The 21,777-nt window shown below is 59.9% G+C and overlaps 1 protein-coding gene across 1 annotated transcript in view; it reads right to left on the bottom strand.

Moving 5' to 3' along the window:
* Positions 1–4,357: 4,357 nt before the first annotated feature.
* The window catches only part of LOC139417606 (mucin-2-like), a 50,950-nt gene continuing 33,530 nt past the window's right edge, over positions 4,358–21,777 (bottom strand). The window contains exons 6-20 of the mRNA XM_071166819.1: positions 20,843–20,996; positions 20,276–20,645; positions 17,161–17,282; positions 16,833–16,946; positions 16,366–16,735; positions 13,102–13,206; positions 12,286–12,477; positions 11,349–11,615; positions 10,250–10,441; positions 9,313–9,579; positions 8,489–8,680; positions 7,552–7,818; positions 6,417–6,608; positions 5,480–5,746; positions 4,358–4,660 (exon numbers count right to left, since the gene is read on the bottom strand). Coding sequence (XP_071022920.1) covers positions 4,358–4,660; positions 5,480–5,746; positions 6,417–6,608; positions 7,552–7,818; positions 8,489–8,680; positions 9,313–9,579; positions 10,250–10,441; positions 11,349–11,615; positions 12,286–12,477; positions 13,102–13,206; positions 16,366–16,735; positions 16,833–16,946; positions 17,161–17,282; positions 20,276–20,645; positions 20,843–20,996 — 3,374 coding nt within the window. The remainder of the gene's footprint in view (positions 4,661–5,479; positions 5,747–6,416; positions 6,609–7,551; positions 7,819–8,488; positions 8,681–9,312; positions 9,580–10,249; positions 10,442–11,348; positions 11,616–12,285; positions 12,478–13,101; positions 13,207–16,365; positions 16,736–16,832; positions 16,947–17,160; positions 17,283–20,275; positions 20,646–20,842; positions 20,997–21,777) is intronic.

The raw sequence follows: 21,777 nt of genomic DNA, 5'->3' as shown, positions 1-21,777 counted from the left end.
TTTGCTTACCGCCCAAATAGGTCCACAGACGATGCAATCTCAACCACACTGCACACTGCCCTAACCCATCTGGCCAAGAGGAATACCTATGTGAGAATGCTGTTCATCGACTACAGCTCGGCATTCAACACCATAGTACCCTCCAAGCTCGTCATCAAGCTCGAGACCCTGGGTCTCGACCCCGCCCTGTGCAACTGGGTACTGGACTTCCTGACGGGCCGCCCCCAGGTGGTGAGGGTAGGCAACAACATCTCCTCCCCGCTGATCCTCAACACTGGGGCCCCACAAGGTTGCGTTCTGAGCCCTCTCCTGTACTCCCTGTTCACCCACGACTGCGTGGCCACGCACGCCTCCAACTCAATCATCAAGTTTGCGGACGACACAACAGTGGTAGGCTTGATTACCAACAACGATGAGACGGCCTACAGGGAGGAGGTGAGGGCCCTCGGAGTGTGGTGTCAGGAAAACAACCTCACACTCAACGTCAACAAAACTAAGGAGATGATTGTGGACTTCAGGAAACAGCAGAGGGAACACCCCCCTATCCACATCGATGGAACAGTAGTGGAGAGGGTAGCAAGTTTTAAGTTCCTCGGCATACACATCACAGACAAACTGAATTGGTCCACTCACACAGACAGCATCGTGAAGAAGGCGCAGCAGCGCCTCTTCAACCTCAGGAGGCTGAAGAAATTCGGCTGGTCACCAAAAGCACTCACAAACTTCTACAGATGCACAATCGAGAGCATCCTGGCGGGCTGTATCACCGCCTGGTATGGCAACTGCACCGCCCTCAACCGTAAGGCTCTCCAGAGGGTAGTGAGGTCTGCACAACGCATCACCGGGGGCAAACTACCTGCCCTCCAGGACACCTACACCACCCGATGTCACAGGAAGGCCATAAAGATCATCAAGGACATCAACCACCCGAGCCACTGCCTGTTCACCCCGCTATCATCCAGAAGGCGAGGTCAGTACAGGTGCATCAAAGCTGGGACCGAGAGACTGAAAAACAGCTTCTATCTCAAGGCCATCAGACTGTTAAACAGCCACCACTAACACTGAGTGGCTGCTGCCAACACACTGACACTGACTCAACTCCAGCCACTTTAATAATGGGAATTGATGGGAAATGATGTAAATATATCACTAGCCACTTTAAACAATGCTACCTTATATAAATGTTACTTACCCTACATTATTCATCTCATATGCATACGTATATACTGTACTCTATATCATCGACGGTATCCTTATGTAATACATGTATCACTAGCCACTTTATACTATACTATGCCACTTTGTTTACATACTCATCTCATTTGTACATACTGTACCCGATACCATCTACTGTATCTTGCCTATGCTGCTCTGTACCATCACTCATTCATATATCCTTATGTACATATTATTTATCCCCTTACACTGTGTACAAGACAGTAGTTTTGGAATTGTTAGTTAGATTACTTGTTATTACTGCATTGTCGGAACTAGAAGCACAAGCATTTCGCTACACTCGCATTAACATCTGCTAACCATGTGTATGTGACAAATAAAATTTGATTTGATTTGATTTGAGGTTCACCTTCCAACAGGTTGCTGGGTTGAATCCCCTGGCTGACAAGGTACAAATCTGTCGTTCTACCCCTGAACAAGGCAGTTAACCAACTGTTCCCCGATAGGCCGTCATTGTAAATAAGAATTTGTTTTTAACTAACTTGCCTAGTTAAATAAAGGTAAAAAAACCCCCCCAAAAACAGGACATCGACCATAAGCACACAGCCAAGACAACGTAGGAGTGGCTTCGGGACAAGTCTCTGAATGTCCTTGAGTGGCCCAGCCAGAGCCCGGACTTGAATCCGATCAAACATCTCCGGAGAGACCTGAAAATAGCTGTGCAGCGACGCTCCCCATCCAACCTGACAGAGCTTGAGAGGATGTGCAGAGACGAATGGGAGTAACTCCCCAAATACAGGTGTGCCAAGCTTGTAGCATCATACCCAAGAAGACTCAAATCTACGCACAATAAATACCCATAATGACAAAGTAAAAACAGGTTTTTAGAAATATCACATTTACATGAGTTAGAGTATTCGGACCCTTTAGTACTTTGTTGAAGCACCTTTGGCAGTGATTACAGCCTTGAGAGTAAACGCAGTAACGTAACAAAATGTGGAAAAAGTGAAGGGGTCTGAAAACTTCCCGAATGCATAATTACTGAAGATGAAACAAAAAAAACTCCTGAAAGCATTTGATATCTCATTCAATAGGCTACTTCCAGTAGACTGTAAAGCCACAACACTTAGCACTCGTCTCTCTCTTGATGGTTTTAGGTGGAGGGAGAGAGGAAACTATGGCTCTAGAGCAGCTCATTAATAAACAGTACTTAGTGTGTGTTGGAGGCAGAATGCTCTCAGACTAATACAGCACTGCTCTCCCAGATAAATCACAATGTTACTGCCCTTGCTCACCATAAGAGAGAGAAATGAGAGAGAGAGAAATTATAAAAGCAGGGGAAGCAGGATACTGAGAATGAAATTGAAGGGGACCACATAGTGAGTGAGTTCATTACTGTAATTGATTTAATGTTCCCAATTGGCAAAATGGTCAATATTTTTCTAAATGGCAGAATGGGCTTAAGTTAAGTGTGTTATTTTTCTGGGAATTGATGACAGTGATGAACCATTCCCTTTGGCACAGTGGCACAGCCTTGCATTTTCATTAATTCACACTGACTCAACTCCTGTGATCCTACTCCAAGTGCATTCTGCATTGGGAGTGCCTAGTCTTGTGTTGCCATCCTTGACGTCAGACCCTCTAAGAGGAGTTAGGCACCTCCTAGCCTCGGAATGCCCGTCTCATTCACGTGTGAGAAGCCTGGGCTTCCGAGGCTAGGGGGTGCCCAACGCCTCTTAGAGGGCCTGATGCCAATCTTAGATTTTGGATAATTTCTTATCCTATATTTTATGGGGGTTTTTCTCCATTGATTGCACATTTTAGTCTAGGACTAGGCTTAATTTAGGCTTAAACTAGAGTAAAAATAAACGTTTTAATATTTAATAAACGTTTTAATATAAAATATGTGCTATCTGGATCCTTAAAGGGTTCTTCAGCTGTCCCCATAGGAGAACCCTTTGAAGAAGCCTTTTTGGTTCCAGGAGGAAACCCCAAAATTTTTCTCCAATAGGGACAGCCAAAGAACCCTTTAGGAACCATTTTTTCTAAGAGTGTACAGTAAGGCATACATTGACAGTCAAATTATAATGCTTTTATGAAATTAATAATTTAACCTTTTGCGTTTTAGGCTTGCAGTAATAAACAATCTTTCACATATTATTTCTTGTATCCTATGTTTCCATGGTACAGAGACTGATCAGAAAAAGACCCCTTCACCACTGACAGTATATCAAATGTACTGAGTATACCAAACATTAGGAACACCTTCTTTCCTTAGAAGAGAGATGGGGTTCTCTCTGGGTCTCTGGACTCTCTGGGTCTCTGGGTCGCTGGACTCTCTGGGTCGCTGGGCTCTCTGGGTCGCTGGACTCTCTGGGTCGCTGGACTCTCTGGGTCGCTGGGCTCTCTGGATCGCTGGACTCTCTGGGTCGCTGGGCTCTCTGGGTTGCTGGGCTCTCTGGGTTGCTAGACTCTGGGTCGCTGGGCTCCCTGGGTCGCTGGACTCTGGATCGCTGGGCTCTCTGGGTCGCTGGACTCTCTGGGTCGCTGGACTCTCTGGGTCGCTGGGCTCTCTGGGTCGCTGGGCTTTCTGGGTCGCTGGGCTCTCTGGGTAGCTGGGCTTTCTGGGTCGCTGGGCTCTCTGGGTAGCTAGACTCTGGGTCGCTGGGCTCTCTGGGTCGCTGGACTCTGGATCGCTGGGCTCTCTGGGTCGCTGGGCTCTAGATCGCTGGGCTCTCTGGGTTGCTGGGCTCTCTGGGTCGCTGGACTCTGGGTCGCTGGGCTCTCTGGGTCGCTGGACTCTGGATCGCTGGGCTCTCTGGGTCGCTGGGCTCTGGGTCGCTGGACTCTGGGTCGCTGTGCTCTCTGGGTCGCTGGGCTCTCTGGGTCGCTGGGCTCTCTGGGTCCCTGGGCTCACTGGGTCGCTGGGCTCTCTGGGTCGCTGGGCTCTCTGGGTCCCTGGGCTCACTGGGTCGCTGGACTCTCTGGGTCGCTGGACTCTCTGGGTCACTGGACTCTCTGGGTCGCTGGGCTCTCTGGGTCGCTGGGATCTTTGGGTCGCTGGACTCTGGGTCGCTAGACTCTGGGTCGCTGGCCTCACTGGGTCGCTGGACTCACTGGGTCGGTGGGCTCACTGGGTCGCTGGACTCACTGGGTCGCTGGGCTCACTGGGTCGCTGGACTCACTGGGTCGCAGGACTTTGGATCGCTGGGCTCTCTGGGTAACTGGGCTCACTGGGTCGCTGGGCTCTCTGGGTTGCTGGACTCTCTGGGTTGCTGGGCACTCTGGGTCGCTGTGCTCTCTGGGTCGCTGGGCTCTCTGGGTCGCTGGGCTCACTGGGTCGCTGGGCTCTCTGGGTCGCTGGGCTCACTGGGTCGCTGGGCTCTGGGTCGCTGGACTCACTGGGTCGCCGGACTCTGGATCGCTGGGCTCTCTGGGTCGCTGGACTCTCTGGGTCGCTGGACTCTCTGGGTCGCTGGGCTCTCTGGGTCGCTGGGCTTTCTGGGTCGCTGGACTCACTGGGTCGCTGGGCTCACTGGGTCGCTGGACTTTGGATCGCTGGGCTCTCTGGGTCGCTGGGCTCTCTGGGTAGCTAGACTGGGTCGCTGGGCTCTCTGGGTAGCTGGACTCTCTGGGTCGCTGGGCTCTCTGGGTCGCTGGGCTCTGGGTCGCTGGACTCTGGGTCGCTGGGCTCTCTGGGTCGCTGGACTCTGGGTCACTGGACTCTGGGTCGCTGGGCTCTCTGGGTCGCTGGACTCTGGATCGCTGGGCTCTCTGGGTCGCTGGGCTCTGGGTCGCTGGACTCTGGGTCGCTGGGCTCTCTGGATCGCTGGGCTCTCTAGGTCGCTGGGCTCTGGGTCGCTGGACTCTGGGTCGCTGGGCTCTCTGGGTCGCTGGGCTCTCTAGGTCGCTGGACTCTGGGTCGATGGGCTCTCTGGGTCGCTGGACTCTGGGTCGCTGGCCTCACTGGGTTGCTGGGCTCTGGGTCGCTGGACTCACTGGGTCGCTGGACTCACTGGGTCGCTGGACTCACTGGGTCGCTGGGCTCTCTGGGTCGCTGGGCTCACTGGGTCGCTGGACTCACTGGGTCGCTGGACTCTGGATCGCTGGGCTCTCTGGGTCGCTGGACTCTCTGGGTCGCTGGACTCTCTGGGTCGCTGGGCTCTCTGGGTCGCTGGGCTCTCTGGGTCGCTGGACTCTGGGTCGCTGGACTCACTGGGTCGCTGGGCTCACTGGGTCGCTGGACTCACTGGGTCGCTGGACTTTGGATCGCTGGGTCGCTGGGCTCTCTGGGTAGCTAGACTGGGTCGCTGGGCTCTCTGGGTCGCTGGACTCTGGATCCCTGGGCTCTCTGGGTCGCTGGGCTCTGGGTTGCTGGGCTCAGGGTCGCTGGACTCCCTGGGTCGCTGGGTTCTGGGTCGCTGGGCTCACTGGGTCGCTGGACTCTCTGGGTCGCTGGGCTCTCTGGGTCGCTGGGTTCTGGGTCGCTGGACTCTCTGGGTCGCTGGGCTCTCTGGGTCGCTGGGCTCTCTGGGTTGCTAGACTCTGGGTCGCTGGTCTCACTGGGTTGCTGGGCTCACTGGGTCGCTGGACTCACTGGGTCGCTGGACTTTGGATCGCTGGGCTCTCTGGGTCGCTGGGCTCACTGGGTCGCTGGGCTCTCTGGGTCGCTGGGCTCTCTGGGTAGCTAGACTCTGGGTCGCTGGGCTCTCTGGGTCGCTGGACTCTGGATCGCTGGGCTCTCTGGGTCGCTGGGCTCTAGATCGCTGGGCTCTCTGGGTTGCTGGGCTCTCTGGGTCGCTGGACTCTGGGTCGCTGGGCTCTCTGGGTCGCTGGACTCTGGATCGCTGGGCTCTCTGGGTCGCTGGGCTCTGGGTCGCTGGACTCTGGGTCGCTGTGCTCTCTGGGTCGCTGGGCTCTCTGGGTCGCTGGGCTCTCTGGGTCCCTGGGCTCACTGGGTCGCTGGGCTCTCTGGGTCCCTGGGCTCACTGGGTCGCTGGGCTCTCTGGGTCGCTGGGCTCTCTGGGTCCCTGGGCTCACTGGGTCGCTGGACTCTCTGGGTCGCTGGACTCTCTGGGTCACTGGACTCTCTGGGTCGCTGGGCTCTCTGGGTCGCTGGGATCTTTGGGTCGCTGGACTCTGGGTCGCTAGACTCTGGGTCGCTGGCCTCACTGGGTCGCTGGACTCACTGGGTCAGTGGGCTCACTGGGTCGCTGGACTCACTGGGTCGCTGGGCTCACTGGGTCGCTGGACTCACTGGGTCGCAGGACTTTGGATCGCTGGGCTCTCTGGGTCGCTGGGCTCACTGGGTCGCTGGGCTCTCTGGGTTGCTGGACTCTCTGGGTTGCTGGGCACTCTGGGTCGCTGTGCTCTCTGGGTCGCTGGGCTCTCTGGGTCGCTGGGCTCACTGGGTCGCTGGGCTCTCTGGGTCGCTGGGCTCACTGGGTCGCTGGGCTCTGGGTCGCTGGACTCACTGGGTCGCTGGACTCTGGATCGCTGGGCTCTCTGGGTCGCTGGACTCTCTGGGTCGCTGGGCTCTCTGGGTCGCTGGGCTTTCTGGGTCGCTGGACTCACTGGGTCGCTGGGCTCACTGGGTCGCTGGACTCACTGGGTCGCTGGACTTTGGATCGCTGGGCTCTCTGGGTCGCTGGGCTCTCTGGGTAGCTAGACTGGGTCGCTGGGCTCTCTGGGTAGCTGGACTCTCTGGGTCGCTGGGCTCTCTGGGTCGCTGGGCTCTGGGTCGCTGGACTCTGGGTCGCTGGGGACTCTGGGTCGCTGGGCTCTCTGGGTCGCTGGACTCTGGGTCGCTGGGCTCTCTGGGTCGCTGGACTCTGGATCGCTGGGCTCTCTGGGTCGCTGGGCTCTGGGTCGCTGGACTCTGGGTCGCTGGGCTCTCTGGATCGCTGGGCTCTCTGGGTCGCTGGGCTCTGGGTCGCTGGACTCTGGGTCGCTGGGCTCTCTGGGTCGCTGGGCTCTCTCGGTCGCTGGACTCTGGGTCGATGGGCTCTCTGGGTCGCTGGACTCTGGGTCGCTGGCCTCACTGGGTCGCTGGGCTCTGGGTCGCTGGACTCACTGGGTCGCTGGACTCACTGGGTCGCTGGGCTCTCTGGGTCGCTGGGCTCACTGGGTCGCTGGGCTCTGGGTCGCTGGACTCACTGGGTCGCTGGACTCTGGATCGCTGGGCTCTCTGGGTCGCTGGACTCTCTGGGTCGCTGGACTCTCTGGGTCGCTGGGCTCTCTGGGTCGCTGGGCTCTCTGGGTCGCTGGACTCTGGGTCGCTGGACTCACTGGGTCGCTGGGCTCACTGGGTCGCTGGACTCACTGGGTCGCTGGACTTTGGATCGCTGGGTCGCTGGGCTCTCTGGGTAGCTAGACTGGGTCGCTGGGCTCTCTGGGTCGCTGGACTCTGGATCCCTGGGCTCTCTGGGTCGCTGGGCTCTGGGTTGCTGGGCTCAGGGTCGCTGGACTCCCTGGGTCGCTGGGTTCTGGGTCGCTGGGCTCACTGGGTCGCTGGACTCTCTGGGTCGCTGGGCTCTCTGGGTCGCTGGGTTCTGGGTCGCTGGACTCTCTGGGTCGCTGGGCTCTCTGGGTCGCTGGGCTCTCTGGGTTGCTAGACTCTGGGTCGCTGGTCTCACTGGGTTGCTGGGCTCACTGGGTCGCTGGACTCACTGGGTCGCTGGACTTTGGATCGCTGGGCTCTCTGGGTCGCTGGGCTCACTGGGTCGCTGGGCTCTCTGGGTCGCTGGGCTCTCTGGGTAGCTAGACTCTGGGTCGCTGGGCTCTCTGGGTCGCTGGACTCTGGATCGCTGGGCTCTCTGGGTCGCTGGGCTCTAGATCGCTGGGCTCTCTGGGTTGCTGGGCTCTCTGGGTCGCTGGACTCTGGGTCGCTGGGCTCTCTGGGTCGCTGGACTCTGGATCGCTGGGCTCTCTGGGTCGCTGGGCTCTGGGTCGCTGGACTCTGGGTCGCTGTGCTCTCTGGGTCGCTGGGCTCTCTGGGTCGCTGGGCTCTCTGGGTCCCTGGGCTCACTGGGTCGCTGGGCTCTCTGGGTCCCTGGGCTCACTGGGTCGCTGGGCTCTCTGGGTCGCTGGGCTCTCTGGGTCCCTGGGCTCACTGGGTCGCTGGACTCTCTGGGTCGCTGGACTCTCTGGGTCACTGGACTCTCTGGGTCACTGGGCTCTCTGGGTCGCTGGGATCTTTGGGTCGCTGGACTCTGGGTCGCTAGACTCTGGGTCGCTGGCCTCACTGGGTCGCTGGACTCACTGGGTCAGTGGGCTCACTGGGTCGCTGGACTCACTGGGTCGCTGGGCTCACTGGGTCGCTGGACTCACTGGGTCGCAGGACTTTGGATCGCTGGGCTCTCTGGGTCGCTGGGCTCACTGGGTCGCTGGGCTCTCTGGGTTGCTGGACTCTCTGGGTTGCTGGGCACTCTGGGTCGCTGTGCTCTCTGGGTCGCTGGGCTCTCTGGGTCGCTGGGCTCACTGGGTCGCTGGGCTCTCTGGGTCGCTGGGCTCACTGGGTCGCTGGGCTCTGGGTCGCTGGACTCACTGGGTCGCTGGACTCTGGATCGCTGGGCTCTCTGGGTCGCTGGACTCTGGCTCGCTGGGCTCTCTGGGTCGCTGGGCTCTGGGTCGCTGGACTCTGGGTCGCTGGGCTCTCTGGATCGCTGGGCTCTCTAGGTCGCTGGGCTCTGGGTCGCTGGACTCTGGGTCGCTGGGCTCTCTGGGTCGCTGGGCTCTCTAGGTCGCTGGACTCTGGGTCGATGGGCTCTCTGGGTCGCTGGACTCTGGGTCGCTGGCCTCACTGGGTCGCTGGGCTCTGGGTCGCTGGACTCACTGGGTCGCTGGACTCACTGGGTCGCTGGGCTCTCTGGGTCGCTGGGCTCACTGGGTCGCTGGGCTCTGGGTCGCTGGACTCTCTGGGTCGCTGGACTCTGGATCGCTGGGCTCTCTGGGTCGCTGGACTCTCTGGGTCGCTGGACTCTCTGGGTCGCTGGGCTCTCTGGGTCGCTGGGCTCTCTGGGTCGCTGGACTCTGGGTCGCTGGACTCACTGGGTCGCTGGGCTCACTGGGTCGCTGGACTCACTGGGTCGCTGGACTTTGGATCGCTGGGTCGCTGGGCTCTCTGGGTAGCTAGACTGGGTCGCTGGGCTCTCTGGGTCGCTGGACTCTGGATCCCTGGGCTCTCTGGGTCGCTGGGCTCTGGGTTGCTGGGCTCAGGGTCGCTGGACTCCCTGGGTCGCTGGGTTCTGGGTCGCTGGGCTCACTGGGTCGCTGGACTCTCTGGGTCGCTGGGCTCTCTGGGTCGCTGGGTTCTGGGTCGCTGGACTCTCTGGGTCGCTGGGCTCTCTGGGTCGCTGGGCTCTCTGGGTTGCTAGACTCTGGGTCGCTGGTCTCACTGGGTTGCTGGGCTCACTGGGTCGCTGGACTCACTGGGTCGCTGGACTTTGGATCGCTGGGCTCTCTGGGTCGCTGGGCTCACTGGGTCGCTGGGCTCTCTGGGTCGCTGGGCTCTCTGGGTAGCTAGACTCTGGGTCGCTGGGCTCTCTGGGTCGCTGGACTCTGGATCGCTGGGCTCTCTGGGTCGCTGGGCTCTAGATCGCTGGGCTCTCTGGGTTGCTGGGCTCTCTGGGTCGCTGGACTCTGGGTCGCTGGGCTCTCTGGGTCGCTGGACTCTGGATCGCTGGGCTCTCTGGGTCGCTGGGCTCTGGGTCGCTGGACTCTGGGTCGCTGTGCTCTCTGGGTCGCTGGGCTCTCTGGGTCGCTGGGCTCTCTGGGTCCCTGGGCTCACTGGGTCGCTGGGCTCTCTGGGTCCCTGGGCTCACTGGGTCGCTGGGCTCTCTGGGTCGCTGGGCTCTCTGGGTCCCTGGGCTCACTGGGTCGCTGGACTCTCTGGGTCGCTGGACTCTCTGGGTCACTGGACTCTCTGGGTCGCTGGGCTCTCTGGGTCGCTGGGATCTTTGGGTCGCTGGACTCTGGGTCGCTAGACTCTGGGTCGCTGGCCTCACTGGGTCGCTGGACTCACTGGGTCAGTGGGCTCACTGGGTCGCTGGACTCACTGGGTCGCTGGGCTCACTGGGTCGCTGGACTCACTGGGTCGCAGGACTTTGGATCGCTGGGCTCTCTGGGTCGCTGGGCTCACTGGGTCGCTGGGCTCTCTGGGTTGCTGGACTCTCTGGGTTGCTGGGCACTCTGGGTCGCTGTGCTCTCTGGGTCGCTGGGCTCTCTGGGTCGCTGGGCTCACTGGGTCGCTGGGCTCTCTGGGTCGCTGGGCTCACTGGGTCGCTGGGCTCTGGGTCGCTGGACTCACTGGGTCGCTGGACTCTGGATCGCTGGGCTCTCTGGGTCGCTGGACTCTCTGGGTCGCTGGGCTCTCTGGGTCGCTGGGCTTTCTGGGTCGCTGGACTCACTGGGTCGCTGGACTTTGGATCGCTGGGCTCTCTGGGTCGCTGGGCTCTCTGGGTAGCTAGACTGGGTCGCTGGGCTCTCTGGGTAGCTGGACTCTCTGGGTCGCTGGGCTCTCTGGGTCGCTGGGCTCTGGGTCGCTGGACTCTGGGTCGCTGGGCTCTCTGGGTCGCTGGACTCTGGGTCACTGGACTCTGGGTCGCTGGGCTCTCTGGGTCGCTGGACTCTGGATCGCTGGGCTCTCTGGGTCGCTGGGCTCGGGGTCGCTGGACTCTGGGTCGCTGGGCTCTCTGGATCGCTGGGCTCTCTAGGTCGCTGGGCTCTGGGTCGCTGGACTCTGGGTCGCTGGGCTCTCTGGGTCGCTGGGCTCTCTAGGTCGCTGGACTCTGGGTCGATGGGCTCTCTGGGTCGCTGGACTCTGGGTCGCTGGCCTCACTGGGTCGCTGGGCTCTGGGTCGCTGGACTCACTGGGTCGCTGGACTCACTGGGTCGCTGGGCTCTCTGGGTCGCTGGGCTCACTGGGTCGCTGGGCTCTGGGTCGCTGGACTCACTGGGTCGCTGGACTCTGGATCGCTGGGCTCTCTGGGTCGCTGGACTCTCTGGGTCGCTGGACTCTCTGGGTCGCTGGGCTCTCTGGGTCGCTGGGCTCTCTGGGTCGCTGGACTCTGGGTCGCTGGACTCACTGGGTCGCTGGGCTCACTGGGTCGCTGGACTCACTGGGTCGCTGGACTTTGGATCGCTGGGTCGCTGGGCTCTCTGGGTAGCTAGACTGGGTCGCTGGGCTCTCTGGGTCGCTGGACTCTGGATCCCTGGGCTCTCTGGGTCGCTGGGCTCTGGGTTGCTGGGCTCAGGGTCGCTGGACTCCCTGGGTCGCTGGGTTCTGGGTCGCTGGGCTCACTGGGTCGCTGGACTCTCTGGGTCGCTGGGCTCTCTGGGTCGCTGGGTTCTGGGTCGCTGGACTCTCTGGGTCGCTGGGCTCTCTGGGTCGCTGGGCTCTCTGGGTTGCTAGACTCTGGGTCGCTGGTCTCACTGGGTTGCTGGGCTCACTGGGTCGCTGGACTCACTGGGTCGCTGGACTTTGGATCGCTGGGCTCTCTGGGTCGCTGGGCTCACTGGGTCGCTGGGCTCTCTGGGTCGCTGGGCTCTCTGGGTAGCTAGACTCTGGGTCGCTGGGCTCTCTGGGTCGCTGGACTCTGGATCGCTGGGCTCTCTGGGTCGCTGGGCTCTAGATCGCTGGGCTCTCTGGGTTGCTGGGCTCTCTGGGTCGCTGGACTCTGGGTCGCTGGGCTCTCTGGGTCGCTGGACTCTGGATCGCTGGGCTCTCTGGGTCGCTGGGCTCTGGGTCGCTGGACTCTGGGTCGCTGTGCTCTCTGGGTCGCTGGGCTCTCTGGGTCGCTGGGCTCTCTGGGTCCCTGGGCTCACTGGGTCGCTGGGCTCTCTGGGTCCCTGGGCTCACTGGGTCGCTGGGCTCTCTGGGTCGCTGGGCTCTCTGGGTCCCTGGGCTCACTGGGTCGCTGGACTCTCTGGGTCGCTGGACTCTCTGGGTCACTGGACTCTCTGGGTCGCTGGGCTCTCTGGGTCGCTGGGATCTTTGGGTCGCTGGACTCTGGGTCGCTAGACTCTGGGTCGCTGGCCTCACTGGGTCGCTGGACTCACTGGGTCAGTGGGCTCACTGGGTCGCTGGACTCACTGGGTCGCTGGGCTCACTGGGTCGCTGGACTCACTGGGTCGCAGGACTTTGGATCGCTGGGCTCTCTGGGTCGCTGGGCTCACTGGGTCGCTGGGCTCTCTGGGTTGCTGGACTCTCTGGGTTGCTGGGCACTCTGGGTCGCTGTGCTCTCTGGGTCGCTGGGCTCTCTGGGTCGCTGGGCTCACTGGGTCGCTGGGCTCTCTGGGTCGCTGGGCTCACTGGGTCGCTGGGCTCTGGGTCGCTGGACTCACTGGGTCGCTGGACTCTGGATCGCTGGGCTCTCTGGGTCGCTGGACTCTCTGGGTCGCTGGGCTCTCTGGGTCGCTGGGCTTTCTGGGTCGCTGGACTCACTGGGTCGCTGGGCTCACTGGGTCGCTGGACTCACTGGGTCGCTGGACTTTGGATCGCTGGGCTCTCTGGGTCGCTGGGCTCTCTGGGTAGCTAGACTGGGTCGCTGGGCTCTCTGGGTAGCTGGACTCTCTGGGTCGCTGGGCTCTCTGGGTCGCTGGGCTCTGGGTCGCTGGACTCTGGGTCGCTGGGCTCTCTGGGTCGCTGGACTCTGGGTCGCTGGACTCTGGGTCGCTGGGCTCTCTGGGTCGCTGGACTCTGGATCGCTGGGCTCTCTGGGTCGCTGGGCTCTGGGTCGCTGGACTCTGGGTCGCTGGGCTCTCTGGATCGCTGGGCTCTCTAGGTCGCTGGGCTCTGGGTCGCTGGACTCTGGGTCGCTGGGCTCTCTGGGTCGCTGGGCTCTCTGGGTCGCTGGACTCTGGGTCGATGGGCTCTCTGGGTCGCTGGACTCTGGGTCGCTGGCCTCACTGGGTCGCTGGACTCACTGGGTCGCTGGACTCTCTGGGTTGCTGGGCACTCTGGGTCGCTGGACTCTGGGTCGCTGGGCTCTCTGGGTCGCTGGGCTCACTGGGTCGCTGGGCTCTGGGTCGCTGGACTCACTGGGTCGCTGGACTCACTGGGTCGCTGGGCTCTCTGGGTCGCTGGACTCTCTGGGTTGCTGGGCACTCTGGGTCGCTGGACTCTGGGTCGCTGGACTCTGGGTCGCTGGGCTCACTGGGTCGCTGGGCTCACTGGGTCGCTGGACTCTGGGTCGCTGGGCTCACTGGGTCGCTGGGCTCACTGGGTCGCTGGGCTCTGGGTCGCTGGACTCACTGGGTCGCTGGACTCTGGATCGCTGGGCTCTCTGGGTCGCTGGACTCTCTGGGTCGCTGGACTCTCTGGGTCGCTGGGCTCTCTGGGTCGCTGGGCTCTCTGGGTCGCTGGACTCTCTGGGTCGCTGGACTCTCTGGGTTGCTGGGCTCTCTGGGTCGCTGGGCTCTCTGGGTCGCTGGACTCTGGGTCGCTGGACTCACTGGGTCGCTGGGCTCACTGGGTCGCTGGACTTTGGATCGCTGGGTCGCTGGGCTCTCTGGGTAGCTAGACTGGGTCGCTGGGCTCTCTGGGTCGCTGGACTCTGGATCCCTGGGCTCTCTGGGTCGCTGGACTCTCTGGGTCGCTGGACTCTCTGGGTCGCTGGGCTCTCTGGGTCGCTGGGCTCTCTGGGTCGCTGGACTCTGGGTCGCTGGACTCACTGGGTCGCTGGGCTCACTGGGTCGCTGGACTCACTGGGTCGCTGGACTTTGGATCGCTGGGTCGCTGGGCTCTCTGGGTAGCTAGACTGGGTAGCTAGACTGGGTCTACAGTCAATCACGGACTACAGGAAGAAACCCAGCCCAGTCACGGACCAGGATGTCTTGCTCCCAGGCAGACTAAATAACTTTTTTGCCCGCTTTGAGGACAATACAGTGCCACTGACACGGCCTGCAACGAAAACATGCGGTCTCTCCTTCACTGCAGCCGAGGTGAGTAAGACATTTAAACGTGTTAACCCTCGCAAGGCTGCAGGCCCAGATGGCATCCCCAGCCGCGCCCTCAGAGCATGCGCAGACCAGCTGGCCGGTGTGTTTACGGACATATTCAATCAATCCCTATACCAGTCTGCTGTTCCCACATGCTTCAAGAGGGCCACCATTGTTCCTGTTCCCAAGAAAGCTAAGGTAACTGAGCTAAATGACTACCGCCCCGTAGCACTCACATCCGTCATCATGAAGTGCTTTGAGAGACTAGTCAAGGACCATATCACCTCCACCCTACCTGACACCCTAGACCCACTCCAATTTGCTTACCGCCCAAATAGGTCCACAGACGATGCAATCTCAACCACACTGCACACTGCCCTAACCCATCTGGCCAAGAGGAATACCTATGTGAGAATGCTGTTCATCGACTACAGCTCGGCATTCAACACCATAGTACCCTCCAAGCTCGTCATCAAGCTCGAGACCCTGGGTCTCGACCCCGCCCTGTGCAACTGGGTACTGGACTTCCTGACGGGCCGCCCCCAGGTGGTGAGGGTAGGCAACAACATCTCCTCCCCGCTGATCCTCAACACTGGGGCCCCACAAGGTTGCGTTCTGAGCCCTCTCCTGTACTCCCTGTTCACCCACGACTGCGTGGCCACGCACGCCTCCAACTCAATCATCAAGTTTGCGGACGACACAACAGTGGTAGGCTTGATTACCAACAACGATGAGACGGCCTACAGGGAGGAGGTGAGGGCCCTCGGAGTGTGGTGTCAGGAAAACAACCTCACACTCAACGTCAACAAAACTAAGGAGATGATTGTGGACTTCAGGAAACAGCAGAGGGAACACCCCCCTATCCACATCGATGGAACAGTAGTGGAGAGGGTAGCAAGTTTTAAGTTCCTCGGCATACACATCACAGACAAACTGAATTGGTCCACTCACACAGACAGCATCGTGAAGAAGGCGCAGCAGCGCCTCTTCAACCTCAGGAGGCTGAAGAAATTCGGCTTGTCACCAAAAGCACTCACAAACTTCTACAGATGCACAATCGAGAGCATCCTGGCGGGCTGTATCACCGCCTGGTATGGCAACTGCACCGCCCTCAACCGTAAGGCTCTCCAGAGGGTAGTGAGGTCTGCACAACGCATCACCGGGGGCAAACTACCTGCCCTCCAGGACACCTACACCACCCGATGTCACAGGAAGGCCATAAAGATCATCAAGGACATCAACCACCCGAGCCACTGCCTGTTCACCCCGCTATCATCCAGAAGGCGAGGTCAGTACAGGTGCATCAAAGCTGGGACCGAGAGACTGAAAAACAGCTTCTATCTCAAGGCCATCAGACTGTTAAACAGCCACCACTAACACTGAGTGGCTGCTGCCAACACACTGACACTGACTCAACTCCAGCCACTTTAATAATGGGAATTGATGGGAAATGATGTAAATATATCACTAGCCACTTTAAACAATGCTACCTTATATAAATGTTACTTACCCTACATTATTCATCTCATACGCATACGTATATACTGTACTCTATATCATCGACGGTATCCTTATGTAATACATGTATCACTAGCCACTTTATACTATACTATGCCACTTTGTTTACATACTCATCTCATTTGTACATACTGTACCCGATACCATCTACTGTATCTTGCCTATGCTGCTCTGTACCATCACTCATTCATATATCCTTATGTACATATTCTTTATCCCCTTACACTGTGTACAAGACAGTAGTTTTGGAATTGTTAGTTAGATTACTTGTTATTACTGCATTGTCGGAACTAGAAGCACAAGCATTTCGCTACACTCGCATTAACATCTGCTAACCATGTGTATGTGACAAATAAAATTTGATTTGATTTGATTTGATTTGATTTGACTGGGTCGCTGGGCTCTCTGGGTCGCTGGACTCTGGATCCCTGGGCTCTCTGGGTCGCTGGGCTCTGGGTCGCTGGGCTCTGGGTCGCTGGACTCTCTGGGTCGCTGGGTTCTGGGTCGCTGGGCTCACTGGGTCGCTGGGCTCTCTGGGTCGCTGGGCTCTCTGGGTCGCTGGGTTCTGGGTCGCTGGACTCTCTGGGTCGCTGGGCTCTCTGGGTCGCTGGGCTCTCTGGGTTGCTAGACTCTGGGTCGCTGGGCTCACTGGGTTGCTGGGCTCACTGGGTCGCTGGACTCACTGGGTCGCTGGACTTTGGATCGCTGGGCTCTCTGGGTCGCTGGGCTCACTGGGTCGCTGGGCTCTCTGGGTCGCTGGACTCTGGGTCGCTGGGCTCTCTGGGTCGCTGGGCTCTGGGTAGCTGGACTCTCTGGGTTGCTGGGCTCTCTGGGTCGCTGGGCTCTCTGGGTAGCTAGACTCTGGGTCGCTGGGCTCTGGGTCACTGGGCTCTGGATCACTGAGCTCTCTGGGTCGCTGGACTCTGGGTCGCTGGGCTCTCTGGGTCGCTGGGCTCTCTGGGTCGCTGGACTCTGGGTCGCTGGGCTCTCTGGGTCGCTGGACTCTGGATCGCTGGGCTCTCTAGGTCGCTGGGCTCTGGGTCGCTGGACTCTGGGTCGCTGGGCTCTCTGGGTCGCTGGGCTCTCTAGGTCGCTGGGCTCTCTGGGTCGCTGGACTCTGGGTCGATGGGCTCTCTGGGTCGCTGGACTCTGGGTCGCTGGCCTCACTGGGTCGCTGGGCTCTGGGTCGCTGGACTCACTGGGTCGCTGGACTCACTGGGTCGCTGGACTCTCTGGGTTGCTGGGCACTCTGGGTCGCTGGACTCTGGGTCGCTGGGCTCTCTGGGTCGCTGGGCTCACTGGGTCGCTGGACTCTGGGTCGATGGGCTCTCTGGGTCGCTGGACTCTGGGTCGCTGGCCTCACTGGGTCGCTGGGCTCTGGGTCGCTGGACTCACTGGGTCGCTGGACTCACTGGGTCGCTGGACTCTCTGGGTTGCTGGGCACTCTGGGTCGCTGGACTCTGGGTCGCTGGGCTCTCTGGGTCGCTGGGCTCACTGGGTCGCTGGGCTCTGGTTCGCTGGACTCACTGGGTCGCTGGACTCACTGGGTCGCTGGGCTCTCTGGGTCGCTGGACTCTCTGGGTTGCTGGGCACTCTGGGTCGCTGGACTCTGGGTCGCTGGACTCTGGGTCGCTGGGCTCTCTGGGTCGCTGGGCTCACTGGGTCGCTGGGCTCACTGGGTCGCTGGGCTCTCTGGGTCGCTGGGCTCACTGGGTCGCTGGGCTCTGGGTCGCTGGGCTCACTGGGTCGCTGGGCTCTGGGTCGCTGGACTCACTGGGTCGCTGGACTCTGGATCGCTGGGCTCTCTGGGTCGCTGGACTCTCTGGGTCGCTGGACTCTCTGGGTTGCTGGGCTCTCTGGGTCGCTGGGCTCTCTGGGTCGCTGGACTCTGGGTCGCTGGACTCACTGGGTCGCTGGGCTCACTGGGTCGCTGGACTTTGGATCGCTGGGTCGCTGGGCTCTCTGGGTAGCTAGACTGGGTCGCTGGGCTCTCTGGGTCGCTGGACTCTGGATCCCTGGGCTCTCTGGGTCGCTGGACTCTCTGGGTCGCTGGACTCTCTGGGTCGCTGGGCTCTCTGGGTCGCTGGGCTCTCTGGGTCGCTGGACTCTGGGTCGCTGGACTCACTGGGTCGCTGGGCTCACTGGGTCGCTGGACTCACTGGGTCGCTGGACTTTGGATCGCTGGGTCGCTGGGCTCTCTGGGTAGCTAGACTGGGTAGCTAGACTGGGTCTACAGTCAATCACGGACTACAGGAAGAAACCCAGCCCAGTCACGGACCAGGATGTCTTGCTCCCAGGCAGACTAAATAACTTTTTTGCCCGCTTTGAGGACAATACAGTGCCACTGACACGGCCTGCAACGAAAACATGCGGTCTCTCCTTCACTGCAGCCGAGGTGAGTAAGACATTTAAACGTGTTAACCCTCGCAAGGCTGCAGGCCCAGATGGCATCCCCAGCCGCGCCCTCAGAGCATGCGCAGACCAGCTGGCCGGTGTGTTTACGGACATATTCAATCAATCCCTATACCAGTCTGCTGTTCCCACATGCTTCAAGAGGGCCACCATTGTTCCTGTTCCCAAGAAAGCTAAGGTAACTGAGCTAAATGACTACCGCCCCGTAGCACTCACATCCGTCATCATGAAGTGCTTTGAGAGACTAGTCAAGGACCATATCACCTCCACCCTACCTGACACCCTAGACCCACTCCAATTTGCTTACCGCCCAAATAGGTCCACAGACGATGCAATCTCAACCACACTGCACACTGCCCTAACCCATCTGGCCAAGAGGAATACCTATGTGAGAATGCTGTTCATCGACTACAGCTCGGCATTCAACACCATAGTACCCTCCAAGCTCGTCATCAAGCTCGAGACCCTGGGTCTCGACCCCGCCCTGTGCAACTGGGTACTGGACTTCCTGACGGGCCGCCCCCAGGTGGTGAGGGTAGGCAACAACATCTCCTCCCCGCTGATCCTCAACACTGGGGCCCCACAAGGTTGCGTTCTGAGCCCTCTCCTGTACTCCCTGTTCACCCACGACTGCGTGGCCACGCACGCCTCCAACTCAATCATCAAGTTTGCGGACGACACAACAGTGGTAGGCTTGATTACCAACAACGATGAGACGGCCTACAGGGAGGAGGTGAGGGCCCTCGGAGTGTGGTGTCAGGAAAACAACCTCACACTCAACGTCAACAAAACTAAGGAGATGATTGTGGACTTCAGGAAACAGCAGAGGGAACACCCCCCTATCCACATCGATGGAACAGTAGTGGAGAGGGTAGCAAGTTTTAAGTTCCTCGGCATACACATCACAGACAAACTGAATTGGTCCACTCACACAGACAGCATCGTGAAGAAGGCGCAGCAGCGCCTCTTCAACCTCAGGAGGCTGAAGAAATTCGGCTTGTCACCAAAAGCACTCACAAACTTCTACAGATGCACAATCGAGAGCATCCTGGCGGGCTGTATCACCGCCTGGTATGGCAACTTCACCGCCCTCAACCGTAAGGCTCTCCAGAGGGTAGTGAGGTCTGCACAACGCATCACCGGGGGCAAACTACCTGCCCTCCAGGACACCTACACCACCCGATGTCACAGGAAGGCCATAAAGATCATCAAGGACATCAACCACCCGAGCCACTGCCTGTTCACCCCGCTATCATCCAGAAGGCGAGGTCAGTACAGGTGCATCAAAGCTGGGACCGAGAGACTGAAAAACAGCTTCTATCTCAAGGCCATCAGACTGTTAAACAGCCACCACTAACACTGAGTGGCTGCTGCCAACACACTGACACTGACTCAACTCCAGCCACTTTAATAATGGGAATTGATGGGAAATGATGTAAATATATCACTAGCCACTTTAAACAATGCTACCTTATATAAATGTTACTTACCCTACATTATTCATCTCATACGCATACGTATATACTGTACTCTATATCATCGACGGTATCCTTATGTAATACATGTATCACTAGCCACTTTATACTATACTATGCCACTTTGTTTACATACTCATCTCATTTGTACATACTGTACCCGATACCATCTACTGTATCTTGCCTATGCTGCTCTGTACCATCACTCATTCATATATCCTTATGTACATATTCTTTATCCCCTTACACTGTGTACAAGACAGTAGTTTTGGAATTGTTAGTTAGATTACTTGTTATTACTGCATTGTCGGAACTAGAAGCACAAGCATTTCGCTACACTCGCATTAACATCTGCTAACCATGTGTATGTGACAAATAAAATTTGATTTGATTTGATTTGATTTGATTTGACTGGGTCGCTGGGCTCTCTGGGTCGCTGGACTCTGGATCCCTGGGCTCTCTGGGTCGCTGGGCTCTGGGTCGCTGGGCTCTGGGTCGCTGGACTCTCTGGGTCGCTGGGTTCTGGGTCGCTGGGCTCACTGGGTCGCTGGGCTCTCTGGGTCGCTGGGCTCTCTGGGTCGCTGGGTTCTGGGTCGCTGGACTCTCTGGGTCGCTGGGCTCTCTGGGTCGCTGGGCTCTCTGGGTTGCTAGACTCTGGGTCGCTGGGCTCACTGGGTTGCTGGGCTCACTGGGTCGCTGGACTCACTGGGTCGCTGGACTTTGGATCGCTGGGCTCTCTGGGTCGCTGGGCTCACTGGGTCGCTGGGCTCTCTGGGTCGCTGGACTCTGGGTCGCTGGGCTCTCTGGGTCGCTGGGCTCTGGGTAGCTGGACTCTCTGGGTTGCTGGGCTCTCTGGGTCGCTGGGCTCTCTGGGTAGCTAGACTCTGGGTCGCTGGGCTCTGGGTCACTGGGCTCTGGATCACTGAGCTCTCTGGGTCGCTGGACTCTGGGTCGCTGGGCTCTCTGGGTCGCTGGGCTCTCTGGGTCGCTGGACTCTGGGTCGCTGGGCTCTCTGGGTCGCTGGACTCTGGATCGCTGGGCTCTCTAGGTCGCTGGGCTCTGGGTCGCTGGACTCTGGGTCGCTGGGCTCTCTGGGTCGCTGGGCTCTCTAGGTCGCTGGGCTCTCTGGGTCGCTGGACTCTGGGTCGATGGGCTCTCTGGGTCGCTGGACTCTGGGTCGCTGGCCTCACTGGGTCGCTGGGCTCTGGGTCGCTGGACTCACTGGGTCGCTGGACTCACTGGGTCGCTGGACTCTCTGGGTTGCTGGGCACTCTGGGTCGCTGGACTCTGGGTCGCTGGGCTCTCTGGGTCGCTGGGCTCACTGGGTCGCTGGGCTCTGGTTCGCTGGACTCACTGGGTCGCTGGACTCACTGGGTCGCTGGGCTCTCTGGGTCGCTGGACTCTCTGGGTTGCTGGGCACTCTGGGTCGCTGGACTCTGGGTCGCTGGACTCTGGGTCGCTGGGCTCTCTGGGTCGCTGGGCTCACTGGGTCGCTGGGCTCACTGGGTCGCTGGGCTCTCTGGGTCGCTGGGCTCACTGGGTCGCTGGGCTCTGGGTCGCTGGGCTCACTGGGTCGCTGGGCTCTGGGTCGCTGGACTCACTGGGTCGCTGGACTCTGGATCGCTGGGCTCTCTGGGTCGCTGGACTCTCTGGGTCGCTGGACTCTCTGGGTTGCTGGGCTCTCTGGGTCGCTGGGCTCTCTGGGTCGCTGGACTCTGGGTCGCTGGACTCACTGGGTCGCTGGGCTCACTGGGTCGCTGGACTTTGGATCGCTGGGTCGCTGGGCTCTCTGGGTAGCTAGACTGGGTCGCTGGGCTCTCTGGGTCGCTGGACTCTGGATCCCTGGGCTCTCTGGGTCGCTGGGCTCTGGGTCGCTGGGCTCTGGGTCGCTGGACTCTGGGTCGCTGGGCTCTCTGGGTCGCTGTGCTTTCTGGGTCGCTGGACTCTGGGTCGCTGGACTCTGGATCGCTGGGCTCTCTGGGTCGCTGGGCTCTGGGTCGCTGGACTCTGGGTCGCTGGGCTCTCTGGGTCGCTGGGCTCACTGGGTCGCTGGGCTCTCTGGGTCGCTGGGCTCACTGGGTCGCTGGGCTCTGGGTCGCTGGACTCACTGGGTCGCTGGACTCTGGATCGCTGGGCTCTCTGGGTCGCTGGACTCTCTGGGTCGCTGGACTCTCTGGGTCGCTGGGCTCTCTGGGTCGCTGGACTTTCTGGGTCGCTGGACTCTGGGTCGTTGGGCTCTCTGGGTCGCTGGGTTCTG

This window comes from Oncorhynchus clarkii, chromosome 9, assembly GCF_045791955.1.
Source record: "Oncorhynchus clarkii lewisi isolate Uvic-CL-2024 chromosome 9, UVic_Ocla_1.0, whole genome shotgun sequence".
Taxonomy (NCBI): Eukaryota; Metazoa; Chordata; class Actinopteri; order Salmoniformes; family Salmonidae; genus Oncorhynchus; species Oncorhynchus clarkii.
The sequence above is the reverse complement of the archived record's forward strand: the minus strand, read 5'-3'. Positions and strand labels throughout refer to the sequence as shown.